Below are 18,378 nucleotides of genomic sequence, written 5' to 3'. Positions count from 1 at the left end.
GCCACTTCTGTAAGAAAAAAGCAGCAAAATGTCGTGTTTGAGAGGTAATACTACATGCCTTCAAACGCCCCAATTTAGCAGACAACTAACGATATTTGTTGTCCAAAACGTAAACCAAACGTCTAATACTGTATATAATTTATTTCAGTGGTCAAATGGGGAAAAAACGGGATGCGCTCATCAATAAAGGAAGAAAAACACATGCCTACGGAAATCGTGGGATGAGCAGCCAGAGGGTTAATACACTGTATGTCTCCCAGATGATGCAATACAGTCCATACAACGCCTAGGCATGCTCAGTATCAAATTATCGATCTGATCTTGGGGGATATTACACCACTCAAAAAGCAATGCTCTCCAAAGTTCTGGTAGACACGTAGGAGGAGGTTGACGGGGTGCAACTCGTCGGCCAAGCATGTCCCACACGTACGTGCTCTACTGGATTCAAGTCCGGTGAGAATGCTGGCCAGTCCATACGGGTGATATCCTCTGATTGAAGGCATTCACTTATGATGTTTGCACGGTGAGGACGGGCGTTGTCATCCATAAACACAAATTGTGCGCCCATGGTGCCCCGAAACAAACGTACATGTTGTTCCAGAATGACGACCCGATACATTTGGCTTGTCATGGTTCCAATTTGAACACGCAGGTCAGTTCTGGAACCCAGAATAATTCCACCCCAAACGAGCACTCCTGCACCACCGTAAGTGTCGTTCAATGATGTTTTCTTGGTAGTAACGGGTACCTGGAGTTCTCCATATGAAAGTCCGGCGAGAATCAGACTGTAAGCTAAACCTGGACTCGTCGGAAAACATCACACAAGCCCACTGATGCGGTGTCCACAATGCATGCTCTCTACTCCAGGCTAACCGCAGGCGACAGTGAGTTGCAGTAAGTGGAAGGCATCTGACAGGTCTACGAGCATATAGACCAATCTGCCCTAAGCGTCTGTACACGGTCTGCCTTGAAATTGTCGTACCAGTGGTTGAAGAGAGCTGACGAGACAGGTCTGAGGCTGTGCTACGCTTGTTTTTTTTTGGCAGTAACTGCCAAATACTGATCCTCATTCAGCGTTGTAGCGTCTACTCACATTACCATCATCTTGGAATCGTTGCCAAAGCCTGGAGATGACACTCTGGGCAATTCCAAGTTCGTCTGGTACTTCCAGTGGGGTACGCCCACATTCCAGACGGCCGATAATTCTACCACGTAAAAAATCATCCAAATGCATCCTTTGTGTCATAACTATTCGGTTTTTGCACTGAAATGCTTATAAAGTGCCTGCGAACAATTTTACTTCTTTGCCTGTACTCCATATATATCACTCTCATCATTGTAATGTACCATCGGTATCATCTGGTTACTTCCTGAAATTTGCATATGATTCTTGAAGATGTGTGTAGTGATGTTACAGGTGATATATTTATTTTAGAGTTCGATTTCTGCTTGACTCCGAATTATCCTTAATTTATGGACATGTGTGTGATGTTTTTTACACATGTGGGCTTCCTTTCACTACCTTTAGACAGTTAATGCAACATACTTTTCACCCTATTTTTTGACAGAAATTAGTAAAAAAAGAGGACACATATTAAAGACAAATATTAAATTCAAATATTGCATCTTTAGCAATTAAGGGATGTGATGTAGGTTTAAAAAAATTAATATTTCCCTCATTTTCAGAAGTCTCTTCGAAACATTTCCTCTAGATAAATGTTGTACTTCTAAATGTAAAAGATGTTCATGTTCACTACCCCCTCTAAGTACAAAAATAATGTATGTAATATCTGAACTAATAACTAACAAATAATCACTGACTGCATAAAGAAAGTTGTGTCACCACGAAATGTTGACTAGTATATGGTAGTAGACCCTAGCAAAGTTTTCCCACTATAGTGCTGGCTTGTTGTTATCACTTTTATATAAAAACATTGGTTGAGTCACACCTAATACAGTTTTGGTGGCACCACAAATAACATTAAAATGGGAACTAAAAAATTAATAAGTTTCAGTATAATGTGTTGTCCATTACAATGACAATAAAACTTCAATAACTAAATGTCTATATCATCTATTGACAAACTACACCAGTGAACAATTGTTAAGGATGGATGAGAATAGCAGTGATAGCAGCCACAAAATGAAAGTTAAGAAAATGTGCAAATTAGCTTAAGTGCGGGATACAGTAAGACGTGCATACGCAAATTTTGGATTGCCAAAGTTATTCATCATATGATAACGCTCATAAGAGATATAAAGGATTTGACGTGTGTTGACTTGTTGTTCAAAAGCAAAATTTACCAGGAAAGAACCAACTAAAATAAAACTGCAATTTTTGGTGTGTTTTCATGACATCATTCAGATGATTTTATGCATGGTCGTATTATTGGCAAGATTACAGGACAAAAAGTAACAAATCAAACTAGGGAGTTCCACATCAGCCACAGTGTTGTTTCAAGGCTTTGGATAACATTTTAAACAAATGGAATGTGTAGCAGACATCACAGAGGAGGTTATCTTCACAATACAATGTCTGCAGAAGTTAGGTACATAGTGCTATAAAAAAAAGGTACTGTCACAGCACACCTACTGAAGTAGCAAATCAGTTACTTGCAGCAACTGGTAAGGGGATCTCCTGAAAAACTGTAACCAAAAGTTAGCATCAAAAACGACTATATGCTTGCCCTGTTCTGTGCATTCCATTTTCTACATGACAACGTTTGCAATGGTGTTATCAGCATCACAATTGGAAAGAAGACGACTGGGCTTATGTACTTTTCTCAGATGAGAGTAGACTCACTCTACCATCAGATTATACATGCCAGTTGATCTGGTGTGAGAGTAGTACTGCATATAGCCTGGTAAACATACAGGAAAGTGACCGGTACCCTACAGGTAGTATTATGGTATAGGCTAGGATCATAATCAAAGACCATACGTCCCTGTAGGCATTTCCAACTGGGACTATTACTGGCTAATGATACGTTAATGATGTTCTGCTGCCTCACGTTACAAGATACATTAAGTGATAAATTTGTTTACATGGACGACAATGCAACATGTCAGTGAACAGCTGCTCTTCAGAAGTGTCTAGAGAACAAGCATATTCAATGCTTCATATGGCCAGCATGTTCTCCAGATCTGAATAATATTGAAAATGTTTGGGATGCTTTGCGCAGGAGTTTTGCTGGTTAACAATGCCCTCCAATAAACAAGGACACACTCATCCCTGCACTGACAAAGGAATGGGAAATATTACTTCAACAGCTGTTGGATAATGTTGTGCGAATATGACGTGTGGAATCTTGCATCGCACTCTGTGGTGCCCATATCCCATACTAACATCTTATGCATCATTTAACCTTCCACAAGCATACTAGCATCTTTTTTTCATTACATATTCAGCACAAAATGAAAATTTTGTCCCTCAACACTTTTCAAAGCCGATTTCGGAGCACAATAGATTATCTTTATTGTTATGTACCAATATTCAGGCTTTATTTCATTTGGCATCCATCCACACTTAATATTTGACGTGCTATATAACCATTTGCAATCTATTCTTAGCAATTGTCACCAGTGTATAATATACTTTCATGTTACTGGAATATAAAAGGTTAGCAGTTTTGTTTATCTGTGACCTGGTACTTTGCAATCCAAAGCTGGATCATGACCATTTTTTAAATGCTGTTGTAAATAATTTAGGTATCACATTTTATTCCTGAATGAAAGAAATTTGGGATAAATTTCTTTTTTAGAACTTCAAATATTTTACATTTTTAAAATGTGCAAATTTAAAAGAAACCAATAATCTTCTCTAAAAATAATAAATTTGCAGAATCATTTAGACTAAATCTATGCTGCACATGCTTATCTGATTTAAAAAAAAAAAAAAAAAAAAAAAAAAAAAAAAAAAGACAGAAATTGCAATCTGAAAGCTTCAACGAATGATATAGCCTTAACGAATTTACTGTTAAATTTAAAAGAAAAAACTCACACTAGTCAATTTTTTCTTAAACAAACAATGACACTTTTTTGTTTATAAGGAAACCAGTCACCACAATAAGTCCAAATACTTATTGGTAGTCAGTGTAGTTGCCAAATAAGAACATCTGAAATTTATCACAAATAGAACTTGATACTGATTTGGGGTGCTATGGGGAAATAAGTGAAATAAATACGAGGGCCATCCAGGAAGTAGATTACGTTTCCGTCTGTGTCCGTTAGGGGCGGGGCTAGCGCGGCCATTTGGGGTCAGAGCGTTGCGCAGCTCAGTCTGCATCTAGCCGTGCTAGTGAGAGGTTCGTGCTGTGCTCCGTTCAGATACTGTGACGGTTTGAAATGTCTGCGTTAATTGAAAATCCCGCGAGCTGCGAGGTGCGCTCAGTAATAAGGTTTCTGACTGCAAAAAACTGTAAACCGATAGAAATCTATCGGCAGCTTCGTGAAGTGTATGGGGACAACATTATCACTGAAGGTGGAGTGCGTCAGTGGGTCATAAGATTTCAAAATGGCCGAACCAATGTTCACGACGAAGATCGAAGTGGGAGACCCAGCATAGTGACCGCAGAACTTCTCGAAAAAGTCGATGCTAAAGTCCGTGAAAATCGAAATTTCACAATAACGGAACTTTCTTTGAGTTTTCCACAAATTTCACGAAGTTTGTTGCACGAAATCATCAGCGAAAAGCTTGGTTACCACAAGTTTTGTGCAAGATGGAAGGCAAGAAGAGGTAACGAAGTGGTTGAAGGCGCAGGCGGCCGAATTTTTCGACGAAGGAATTTCCAAGCTCGTACATCGCTACGATAAATGCCTTAATTTGTATGGTGACTATGTAGAAAAGTAGTATTTGAGTGTGGCTTTCATCTGTATATAATAAAATTTGTTTCCTATACTTTGTTTATTTTTTTATTCCAAAACGTAATCTACTTTCTGGATAGCCCTCGTATATCAGCATTGCACTTGTTTATATCGTCTTATGAATGTCATTGCAAATAAGCGGGATAAATAAACATCAATCCGAAAATGTTCTCTTCCAGATTTTCACTTACTTAAGGTGATACTACACTGACAACCAATAAGTATTTGGACGCCTATGCAAATGATGATATCTGCGGTCCTAAGGTACGCCTCGGGACTCCGCCGGTACATATCGTGTAGGAAACAGCATCGGCTTTAGTTGCATGCAAGATGCCTCACAGTTTGGAGTTCTCTGATTTCGAGAAAGGTATAATCATCGGGTGTCACAAATGTGGCCGATCCTTAAGGGACATATCTAGCAATCTGAAGTACGCAAAATCGACAGTGGCCTATGTGATTAAGAAGTGGAAGGTGAGCGGTGATTGTCGGAATGTTCCGTGAGTCGGCAGACCAACGAAACTGGGAGATAGAAACCGACGAGTGCTGTCCAGAGAAATTCAGAAGAACCGCACCCAACCGATAGCCTTCATCCGCGAGGAGTTTCAACAGGCATCCGGGAGTATTGTTTCAATGAATACCATCCGTAAGGCAGCACATCTGCTTGGTTTTCATGGTCGTGCTGCTGCCCAGAAGCCTTTGATCACAAAGTCCAACCGCGCTGCTCGGTTAATGTGGTCCAAAGCACATCGAAATTGGACCGGAGATCAGTGGAAACGAGTTCTTTGGAGTGACGAATCAAGGTTCATCCTTTACCGTTCGGATGGCAGGGTCTGGGTCTGGCGTCTACCTGGAGAACGTCTCCTGCCAGAATTCATTGTGCCAACAGTCAAGTTCGGCGGAGATGGAATTATGGTCTGGGGGTGTTTCTCCTTGTATGGGCTGGGACCCTTGGTCCCCATTCATGGTAAGCTCAACTCCGATGCCTACTGCACTATTTTGGATGACAATGTGCTTCCTACGTTGTGGCAGTTTTACGGGTTGGACCCCCCTGTTACTTTCAGGACAACAATGCCAGTTGTCATGTTTCGAATTTAACCAAGGCTTGGTATAGTGCCAATGGAGTTCATCAAATGGACTGGCCTGCCCAGAGTCCAGACCTGAACCCTATAGAGAACCTCTGGGACAAGTTGCATTGCTGAATTCAGGGGTGCACTACCCATGCAAAATCGGTGAAGGAACTTCTACATCTTCTGCAAGCCGAGTGGAAGAAAATATCACTAGCTGTCATACAAAGACTTGTGGTAAGTATGCCCCGGAGGGTCCACGCTGTAATTACCTCTCGTGGAGGCTCTACCAACTATTGATTTTGAATAAAGTTAGTTTTTCTTTTCTATCACAGGTGTCCAAATACTTATTGGTAGTCAGTGTAGTTGCCAAATATGAACATCTGAAATTTATCACAAATAGAACTTGATACTGATTTGGGGTGCTATGGGGAAATAAGTGAAATAAATATATCTGCATTGCACTTGCAGCTGCCACCTATGCTGCTAACTCATCAAATTTCTGTAGCAGCGATTGCATGAAGACAAATGTTTTGGGCAATGATAAAAGAATTGGCAGTTTTATGCCTCCTGATTAATCTGAAATTAATCTAGTAAAATTTGTATTTATTCTGGATTTAATAAAATTGTCAATTTTTTCACAAAGCTTTAGGTATTGATAGGGTTCTCCCCATCTAGTTAGATTTCATAACAGTGCACTAAGTTTGGCACTAAGTTGCACTCCATTAATGAAACGTATCAAAATTATTTATAGCTACCAACATATAAAATTAAAAGCTAAATAAGAGGGAGGGGGGAACTCACATTTTAATTTTGAAAGCTTTGACATTTGTCTCTACTCTGTTTCTGAATGCAAAATGGTATCAAAAGAAAATCTCAAATGATTAAACTGCAGCATTTTACTAGATAAATATGCCACCTAGATGGTACACTGGTTACGGAAGCCTACCGTGGTACCGAAAGACCTGGGTTAAAATCCCAGAGAAGGCAATGCTGTAACTGTCCCTCCCTTCATAGGAGGTAATGGTGGCCCACCTATTTTAGGTGCTTCCACAATAATGTGGCCACCACTTCTGAGCTTAGTAGTGGCCAAGCCAAAGTCGCTAAAGTGCCCTGCCAGAGGAAAAGTAATGCTAAATAAATATTTAATTTAACATCTTTCTCATTTTACCACTAAGATTTGCTCATTCCAGGAATTATGCTGACTAAGTGGCAAGCAGTTTTACTATAAAGATAGAGGAACTTATGCAGAGCTGCAAGTGGAATATTTGGCCGGTACACTGATACTGCATCACTGGAAAGTTTTATTTTCTCTTGGCAGTTCCAATGTCTATCTCTCTATTTATGTGCATATATTTATATTCCAAAATTTTGAAATTTTTTCACTGTAACCATAACCGAGAACTCTATTGTTTTGAACCATCGCAGCCTCGAGGGCATACTTTCAGATAACAATATTTGAAATTTCCTTTCTGGTTCAGTAGATAGACCACTAGGGGTTCATATATCAGGGAACATTTTTTTATGAACACCCTCTATATATTTTAATTACATGACTAAGAAAATACAACACTGTGAAGGCTTGGTTCAAACTGCAAGGAACGTGCAGCAGAAAGATTTAGGCGACTGATCTGAAATTCAAGTTTATCATCAGATAAAAGGAAAAGAAAGAGATGCATGATCAGTTGGTACTTTCTGTTGCAGCAGGAAACACATTTATAAAGATGTTTTTCATCTTAAAAGATAGACTGCAGTTTAAAAGATACCTGGTAGCCACTCTCACAGTTTTGGCAATCAAATACTTTTACAGGATTTTGTTCTAGGTTCATGATTGGCTGCTTGGTTATTCCATTGTATCACAACTGATGGTAATGGATTTACTGGCACATAAGCTGAAAGGACATGATATACCAAAACACAACTTCAAAACATTTTGCCTTCATTAAAACAAAAGGCATAACATAATGGCCAATGGAGGTATAAATAGGTGCATGAACTTCAAAGAATGATTTCAAATGGAAAACAGGAAATATCCCAGAACATGAAGCATAATAAAATACCAAAAAATTCTGAAACCAAATCAAATATTAAAGACCAGTCTCAATTTGTATCACAGTGGAAATGTGTCTGCAGGCATTCATTGTGCAAATGACTTGAAGATGATGGAGAGAAGATGGGAATGCTTATTGTGCCAGAATCATTCAAGACAGAAGGCAGCATGCTTATACTGGCACATTCTATGGCATACAGTTATGGTTCTTAAAGCCTGACTGTCAACTTACGCTGAATATGCAGTGAACTTTGAATGCTATAATATCAACAGATCAATTTCTAGACATAAAATTATTTAAGCTGATTGAAAGAAGCTGGCAATCATGTCACTTTTCAGAAAGAGTGCCACTGATGCAAAGACACAGACACTACTAGACTGCAGTGGTATCAAGACAGTTCATGTATGACTTCATGGCACAGATTACTCTACAGCAATGAATCTTGCTTCTTATTAGACAGGTATAGGTACACTTGGGAGAGACAGACTTAAATTACTGGTTGTCCACCCACCATACTAACTATACAGGTCTGTCTCAATTCTGACACAGAAAACACCCAGGGTTTCCCAACTCTCTTTCTCTACAATCAGACTATGCAAAATGATTTTTGGTATTTTACGTGTCCCTATGCTGCATGAACACTATACACTTACAAATATTCATGTCTTCTCTGGGATTCAAATGTAGCCCCATTCATATGGCAGCCAGTGTTGCTAATCACTGTATGAATAAGGGGTTCTTACTACAGGTAGAACTATTTAACTAATGCTTGCGGTGCTGCTGACATTTTGAGAGATTGGCATTTTAAACAGCACTACAGGCAGACGGCATACATTAGAAATAATGTTTGGATTTAATATTCTAAACAACATTAATATTTTGTATAAAATGATTTTAATAATAATTTTGTTCGATTAGAATGTAGTTTATTTCTAAAATGATGTAGTCCAGAACATTCTACATTCTGCCCAATCCATGCAACCAGATGAAGAAACCCGACAGCAATGATTGCACAAAGGAAAAATGCAAACACATTCACTTATGTCTTGTTATTTAGAATATTTAATGGGTAAATTCTACCATGATGAATATAACTTCTGTTCCACTGAAAAGTCACTAAGTAAGAGTGCAGAAGCAATGAGATCTAATCCTGCTGTGAATGAAGGTGGTCACCTTTGGTTTATATTCCAGGCACAATTACAGTGAGGCAATACATGAGAGAAGTGATGCAACTAGTTCGTGCTTTCAGCAGCAAACTACTTTTCAAAGCAATACAATACACAACTGCACACAGCAGTTATCAGCAGATAAGCCTTGCAATGGTACCCAGCTACTTCCTTGGCCATCAAAGTCTCACGATTAAAAGACCCTTAACATTTATGGAACATTATTTGCCACTGTTTGTCTGATATGCCTCATTTGGAGGATAAAGTATGGAAGATGCTGTAGAACATATGGTAATCAACATTCAGGATACCATTCACATGATTTCATATGTGCCTCTAAGAGCTGCTTCTTGTATCGCTGTAAGAGGTTGTCCTACTTTGTATTTATATCCTATATATTCAATCCTCGCACTGCATTACCTTTCTGAAATTAAAATCACTTGTTTATATATATTTTCTTTATTAATGATGCTTGGTCTTTATATAAGGCAGTGTATATAGACTTAGTACAAAATATTGTCTTAACCAATGGATTTTACTTTACAGGAGATAATCATGTAACAAGAAACACAAACTTATTTCATTTTTACCAGTTTGACATTTACCAAATGCTAAGAAAATCAGATCAAATGATTTATTTAAAGCCATATTCAACAATAAACTGCTATAATACTAAAGACAGATGAAAGATCTCATTCATCATTGACTGGTAGTAATAACATAGAGACTGGATGCCATTTTAGCAAAATTGAAAACAGTAAAATTCTCTTTGAGAGTGTTACAATAAAACAGCACAATGATGCTAATCATTGCACTGAGATACTTATCTTTTGATAGTTGCATTGCTGGCTGGTGAACAAAAATTTACAGTTTTCATGCCACAGTGGGACAACATAGGATATATTTTACTTATCACAGATACATATGACATATTTTATTTATCACTGATAGGCAAGGCAACAAGATCCACTTATGTCAGATGTGATTTCATCAAAACTAAAAAAATAACCACTCGCAGAGGATTCCTTGAGATGTTTAAATAGCAAGTGAGTGAGTGAGTGAGTGAGTGATTATGGCGCAAAAACCAGAGATGATTATGACGCGCCAAACAAAAGATGAGATGATTACAATTGATGACATTAAAATTCAATAAATAAAAACAAGTAGATAAATGTACCAAATCCAGAGGATGAAGTCATATAAACACAAGTTAAAAGCACATATTAAAATTCAAGACACAGTCTTCAAAACAAATTACATTTGGTAATAAAAGCCAATCTCTTTTAAATAATAAAATAAATTAGAATTGACCTCTCTTCCGATTAAACGGTCGAGAGGTAAGTCACAGCTATTAAAATATTTCTGGCAAAGATTATTAAAACATGTACACTCAATTAAAATATGACGAACAGATAAACAAACATTACAATTAAAACAAACAGGCTCATTTTCAGCTTTGAGAAGATAGTTATGTGTGACTCTAGTGTGACCAATTCTGAGGCGAGTCAAAAGAACGTCCTCCTTACGATTTCCAACAAAATCCCAATGCTCAATTCTAGGCTTGACATTTCTCAACTTGTTGTGATGCTGAACATCCCAAAATTGCTGCCATTTTTTTCGGACCTTTCCCTTGATGACACTGCAGATATCTCTAAAAGGGATAAGGCGACTGGACAGTTCAACAGCAGATTTGGCTGCGATATCTGCAAGCTCATTTCCCTTTATTCCAGCATGTCCAGGAACCCAGCAGTACAGGACTTCATAACCTCGAATCGTTAAATTTATATGAATTTTGAGAACATCCACTACCACAGGATTCTGAGTGTTGGGAAAAGCTTCCAAGGATTTAAGAGCACTATACGAGTCTGTGTAAACTATGAACTTTTTGTGGCAGAGCTTTGAGATGTACAAAAGACCACAATATATTGCAGTTAGTTCAGATGTTAGGACTGAGAAAGCATGGTGCAGGCATCTGCCCTCTATGTAATTTTCAAATACAAAAGCCATCCCGACATGATCATTTGACTTTGATCCATCTGTGTATATCGGATAATAACTGCTATATTTGTGCCTGTGCTCAGCAAAGAGTTGTCTGTAAACGATCTCATTAGTGCTTGCCTTCACGTGATGTTTGAAAACATCAAGAAGCTGAATCCGTGAATTTTCCCAAGGTGGGATTTCAAAGTTCTGTACTGCTTGGGGGCGCATATCAGAGAGGGAATGTTCCTCAATGATAGGGCGAAGTCTTAAAGGAAAGGTAGGAACACAGGATGGACGTGTTTCAAATAAAGTGTTACACTCATTATCAAGTAAGCACAGCTTATTGGGATGTTCAAGTTGGGATAAGATATTAAAATATTGTAAAAGGGACAATTGCTCACGCCTCAGATAAAGTGATGGTTCGTTAGAGTCAACATAGAGGCTCTGTACAGGAGAAGTCCTGAAAGCTCCTGAACAAATCCGCAAACCTTGATGGTGAACAGGATCCAGTTTTAATAAAACAGATGAGCGAGCGGATCCATAAACCACTGAGCCATAGTCCAGTCTAGAGCGGATAAGCGCTCTGTAAATGCGAAGCATGGAGCAACGCTCTGCACCCCAGGAGGTGTTCGCCAACACTTTTAAAATATTTAGTGTTTTTAGACACTTCTTTCTCAGGTTTAAAACATGAGAAAGGAAAGTCAATTTTTGGTCGAACGTCACTCCTAAAAATTTCACTTCGGGCGCAACTGGAATAATTGTACCTTTTAGATATAACTCAGGTTCAGGATGGAGACCTCGCTTCCTACAAAAGTGCACGCACACAGTTTTCTGTTTCGAAAAGGTAAATCCCTGTTTGTCTGACCATTCTTGGATCTTATTCAGAGCCATCTGCAATTGCCTCTCTATGTATCTCATGTCTGCTCCTCGACAGCTAATCTGTAAATCATCTACATATAGTGATCCCAAGATGGTAGGAGGACGTTCTTTTAATACAGAATTTATTTTTAAACTGAACAGCGTTACACTAAGCACACAGCCTTGAGGCACACCCTCTTCCTGTTGGAAAACATCCGAAAAAACAGAGCCAATCCTTACTTGAAAAGTTCTACTGTTCAAGAAATTGGTAGGTTGCCGCGCAAGCCACTCTCGTGAAGATCCCAGAGTATACCGTATCTCCATGCCTTATCATAAGCTTTTTCAATGTCGAAGAATATCGAGACAAGGTGGCTTCTTTTTACAAATGCTTTTCGAATAGATGTCTCTAAGAGGAGCATGTTATCTACAGTTGTTCTTCCCTTTCAAAAACCGCTCTGATAAGGCGATATAATATCATTCTTTTCCAAGAAGTAGACTAGGCGGCTGTTAACCATCTTTTCAAACAGTTTGCAAACACAGCTGGTAAGGGCAATTGGCCGATAGTTCGAGGGATTCCTCGGGTCTTTCCCTGGCTTCGCAATAGGAATGACAACAGCTCTCCTCCATGCACTGGGAAATGTACGCTCCTTCCACACTCTATTGTAAAGTGTGAGAAGGGCACTCAGTGACTTATAGGACAGATGCTTTAGCATTTCATAATACACGCCATCCAGACCCGGACAAGACCTATGTGTCTGCAACAAAGCTCTCTTTAATTCAACCATAGTAAAGTCTCTATTGTACGGCTCAAAGTTGGAAGAGTTGAAAGCGATGGGATTTTTCTCAGAGCGTTGCTTGATAGAAAGAAATACAGGTGAGTAATTTCGGCTGGAAGAAACGGCAGCAAATGTCTCACCAATTGTATTTGCAATTTCTTCTATGGAGCTAATCACTCGGCCATCTTTTTCCAGAAAGGAAAGTGAGTGGTCTTTATACATTCCGCATGCTTTTCGAACTCTTTCCCAAACCCGTTTACTAGGCGTAGAGGATGCTATTGAGGACACATATGCAATCCAGGAATCCCTCTGGCTCTGCCTTCTTACCTTTCGTGCATTTGCTTTGGCTCTTTTAAAGGCTATGAGGTTTCGCAGAGTAGGATATCTACGAAAAATACCCCATGCTTTTTTCTGTTTTTTCAGTGCTTCATGACAGTCGCGATTCCACCACGGTTTCGAATATTTTAGTATTTTTCCTGATGTTCTAGGAATCGAAAGCATAGCTGCCTGAATAATAGTATTAGTAACAGCTTCAACAGCGTCATCGATATGCACATCTTCTACCGTTTTCTCTGTCAGCTCTGCAACAGAAGAGAAGAGTTCCCAGTCTGCCCTGTCCAGGATAAACCGAGGGACTCTCGACACGGGGTTTGCTCCTCTTCTTTCAAGAGACACAAAAATGGGATAATGATCGCTGTTGTACAGGTCATTTCCGACACTAAAAGTGCAAAATGGCAACAGAGATGGTGAACAGATGGCAAGATCGAGAGCGTGGAATGTTCTTGAAGGCTCATGGAAGTATGTATCCTGCCCAGTATTTAGGAGACAAAGGCTATGATCTTCGATCATCTGCTCAATTTGTCTTCCTCGGCAATTCGTATCTTTACTACCCCAGAGCGGACTATGGCCGTTAAAATCTCCTATTATGATAAAAGGCTCAGGCAGCTGCTCTATTAGATTATTTAAATCTTGCTGATAAATGTGCTCATTTGGAGGCAAATACAAAGAAACAAATGAAACAACAATATCAAAATTTATTTGAGTAGCCACAACTTGGAGGGATGTCGTCAAAGAAAGTACATTTGAGGGATAATCCAGTGAGGAGAGGAGACCTACACCTCCACTGGCATGCTCACCTGCAAGGTTATCCTTTCTGATGATAGAAAACCTCCGAAGTTTTGCATGTTGTTCAGGTTTCAGATTTGTTTCCTGTATAGCTAAGCACACAGGATGATACGCATTTATTATAGATTTGATGTCAAGCAAATTTCGGTGGAAACCGCAACAGTTCCATGACACGAGGGTGGCCATTATGAATGGTTTTTGTTTTTCCTGTGTTGTTCTTTTGTTTTTCATGGAAGTAGATGCCTGGGAACTTCCAGACCCTCTTCCACTTCCATAAAGTCTGAATCCGCAGATTCAGAAATCATGTCATCACGAGAGCTATTGCTGCGACTTCTATTTTTATTTGATATTTTTTGTGTGGCAGTTTTCGGCTTACTTTGAATAACTGTTTCTCTTTTTTGTACTATATGGGTTGCATTTTCTTTTTTCTTGTTGGATGTAGACGGTTGGGTTTTATTTGGTAGGGTCTGTATGCCTATTGATGTTTGGGTGGCAACTGTACGATATGATTTAACAGCACTGGCGTATGATGAATTTGGTCGAAGCTGTGTGCTCTGGACTAGTCTTCTGGCTTCGGCGTAAGAGATGTTCCTAGTAACTTTTGTAGTCTGGATTTCTTTTTCCGATTTCCATTTTGGGCACAAGCGAGAAAATGCTGGGTGGTCACCCTTGCAATTTATACACAAAGGTGCAGCGGTGCAATTATCAGAATCGTGGCCAATCTGTGAGCATCGGGCGCATGTGAGGCTGCCACGACAAGATGTCTTAGAATGGCCGAAACGCTGGCATTGGAAACATCGCATAGGGTTTGGAATATAAGGTCTTACAGGAATATTTAGATATCCGGCCTTAATATTCTTAGGCAGATCAGGCGTGTTGAAGGTAAGGATCACGTGTTTCGTGTCTATCAACTTACCTTCTTTACGCATCTTGATCCGCCTTACACCGCAGACATTTTGTTCGGATAACTCAGAAGCGATCTCTTCTTCAGAAACATACAGAAGGTCGAATTCTGAGATTACACCACGACAATAGTTCAGTGACTTATGGGGTGTTACAGTGACATTCGCTTGCCCAAGTTTAGTAATCTGAAGTAAAGAAGCAGACTGGGTGGCTGAGTTTGTATCAATAAGCAAGTCTCCGGAGCGGAGACGCTTTATGTTTCTCGGCTCACCAATACAAGACTGGATGTATTTATTTATTACGAAAGGAGACATCTTATGCATTTCGCCAGAAGGACTAGAGATGACTAGGAAACGGGGACTATTGTGATGATTTTTTTTATTTGCATCTGTCCGTAATTTTTTTGCAGAATTTTCAGAACTAGGTTGAGTGACAGGTTGAGTGATTGGTTTAGTAGTAGACGTTTCAGAACTAGGTTGAATGATTGGTTTATTAGTAGATGTTTCAGAACTAGGTTGAGTGACTGGTTTAGTAGTAGACGTTTCAGAACTAGGTTGAGAGACTGGAGTGACTTGAGTAGCTGGAGTGACCTCGAAATCTTTAATTAAATATATGTGTGAAGAAGCCATATTGAAGAGAAGAAAGATTCGGGTCCGACGGCCCCGCCCACCACGGAGCCCAACAAGGGAACACAGATTCCTGTGTTAGGGCTAGCCGGACCTATACGCAAACTGAAGTCCCACAGTCGGCTTTCCCGAAAGCAGGTACTCCCGAGAGCTTGACCCCAAGCCACTGACACAAGGACTAGTGACCAGCCGATTGACACCCGTGAGGACGACTAAGGTGCCTCCCGTTTAGCTGAAGCAGAGGCCAAAGCAGTGTGTTGGGGGACAGTACCTCGCCTCTCAACTACCAGGACCCTCCTTTCCAGCGACACGGGTCTCCACACACGGCAAACACGTGGGCAGTTTTCTCGCCACTCGAGAACTAGAGACAAGGGCTGTTCCAGTTTCTTGAGATGAGCCACAAACTCCGTAGAGAGAAACCACGAGGGAGAAGGGAAGGGAAAAAGTACCAGCCAAGAGGAGAGGAGACGGAAAAGAGGATAGATCACTGGGGCTCCAGGATCGTGACACCCGTCTCATCAAGAAGATGATCCCCTGAAGGGCTAGGGTACCTCGGGATTGCCACACCCGTACTCACAAAAGTGAGCCCCCTGAGGGGGTTTAAATAGCAAGAGCAATTATAAACTGGCTGAGTGAAACTGTAGTGATACACATACTTATAAAAGGGGGATAATTATTACTCGTCCCTTTAACACATTTTAAGTACACTCACAAAAATTATTCAAAAAGCTTCTAAATATGGTGAATTAAAACTTTTTAAGCTTTCCAAAGTTAATCAAAATCTATTGTTTTAGTTAATATTTTAATTCCAGTTCTTCTTTAAGCTATTAATACTTTTTCCCTAGCACTGGCATGAATAATATCTTAGATGGGCATGTTTTGTCAAAAAAACTAGGATGCAGCTTAAACACATGGCTCTTCTATGATTTGCCATAATTAAATTACGCAATTTAAGCAGAATATACTGTACGTGTACCACAAAGATAATGCCACTAAATAATACTTCAGAGTTGTAAAGGTTAAAAATTTTAACCTGAAGTAGAAACATTACATATGAAAACAAGCTCAAAATTTAGTTATTAGTAACAGCACATAATAATCACCATACATTTCAGTCTTCTACGTGTCGCAAAAGGAATTATTACAACACAAAATGTATAAAAACAGACACACGCATAAAAACGTTTACTCACTCAATATGGAAGAAAATCACTTACGAGGAATTGGATAAGCGTATTTGTCAGGATGATTACTAATAAGCGTATTTTTGATATGGCGCCTTCCAACCCCATGGGCTCCTATAATTTTAGGAGGAAAAATTAAGATATTTAGTAGACCAATTCATTTCAGAACATCATAACTTTTTTAAATACACATTTAAATACAAAATCAATAAAATATTATTAAAAACTATAGGCAGAATTTTTCTGATACAACACTACAATAGGAAACTCATCAGTCTTTATCATGAGTGAAAAAATAAGAAAAAGAGTTTTAGTATTTAAAGAGATATTATGACTGCTGATTGTAAAATTTTCATTCATGAAGGAACAAAGAAAAATAACTGCAAAACTTCCATTTAAGTTACAAGATCGTCTGTAAGAAAACAAAAACTTAATACCATATCTGATAAAGAAACCAAATGCTCATTAAAATCAAGCTTTTAAGAACTGAAACAAAATCTTTCGTCTAATTTTCTACTCAGTCTGCAAAGTCTTGATTGTCAGGCTGGCAAGGAAAAACTTACAGCCAATTTTGCGCATTAAAAGTGAACAACATCAGCTAACACTTGCCGTTACAATCCTATAAATAATTCAGAAAAATTATTAAATAGGAAGTCTGATTGACAAAAGCAAACTCTGGGGGAAAAAATTCGCAACATGAAATTTTAGAAAGCTGCAAAATAGCTTGACAGCACCAAATACATTTGTATATTTTTAACAAGTTTTGATTACAAATTGTAGCCATATGGATTTTTTGAGTGCGCAGAATCTTTTGCAATATGCTCTAAAAGGATTCTGTAACTTTAATGTTTTATTAAATATTTTCAAAATATTAGATCATTGTTGTGAATTCTGATAAATTTGAGATTTCAGCAAAGAAGATATTCACAACCTGTGGACTTGTTTAGAGCAATGGTAGAAGCTGCATGGTCTTGATTACAACTCAATTTGATTGAGCACTCATTCTTTTCATTCTTTTATTGAACTTTTGTAAATTGGCATTACTTGCTGGGATGGTGTAATATTATTTTGCTATTACTGAAAAATCTAATGTGTTCCTCAAATATATTGATTTAATATTGAATATTTGAAAGCATTTTAATAGTAAAAAATGTGTGAAGAAATTATTTGTAAAATGAAAATGAAATGCGACACAGATCAGCAGCTACTAAAATTCTTAATAAGATAGAATCTGATCTTTCCAAAGATAAAATTAATATAAATTAATTGGAAGACAATTTAGAACTGCTGAACTGTAAAATCAATATTTTAAAGTCTATTGATGGTAAGTTAGAAGTGTTTTAAGCCGGAAGAAACTGAACCTTACTTAGAAAATTGAGATGAATATTTAGATAATTTTATGCAAATTTAGAGCCAAGAAGAAAATTAGATTAAAAATCAAAACTTATTGATTAATTCACCTTTGAAAAGTTCACAAAATTTAAATGAAAAAATTCTTCTGAGTGAATATGTTTCTAAAGAAACTGGTAATGCAAAACTTGCTAAGCTCATAATTAATGAATTTTATGTTGCTCACATTTTGTAGCTCACATGAATCTGGCACATGAAAACAAGTCATTAATGAAAGTTGATAAATTATCTGAAGGCTCATTTGTCAGGGTTGCCACTCAAACAGGAGAATGAAATTCCCTGACTTTTCCAGGTCTTCCAGATGTGTTTCAAGAAAGTTCCAGTCTATCTGCATAATGTACATTGGCTGTGCTAAGAGGTAAATTAATTATG

The 18,378-nt window shown here is 38.5% G+C and overlaps 1 protein-coding gene across 1 annotated transcript in view; it reads right to left on the bottom strand.

The window, feature by feature from the left end:
* LOC118183902 (peripheral plasma membrane protein CASK-like) overlaps window positions 1-18,378 on the bottom strand; it is a 367,998-nt gene that overhangs the window by 39,913 nt on the left and 309,707 nt on the right. The window contains exon 19 of the mRNA XM_085807886.1: window positions 16,630-16,710. Within this exon, the coding sequence (XP_085664012.1) occupies window positions 16,630-16,710 (81 nt within the window). The remainder of the gene's footprint in view (window positions 1-16,629; window positions 16,711-18,378) is intronic.

Source organism: Stegodyphus dumicola, chromosome X1 (genome assembly GCF_044657685.1).
Source record: "Stegodyphus dumicola isolate Sdum_Otavi_A_Nest chromosome X1, ASM4465768v1".
NCBI classification, from domain to species: Eukaryota; Metazoa; Arthropoda; class Arachnida; order Araneae; family Eresidae; genus Stegodyphus; species Stegodyphus dumicola.
This window is presented reverse-complemented; position numbering and strand designations above follow the sequence as displayed.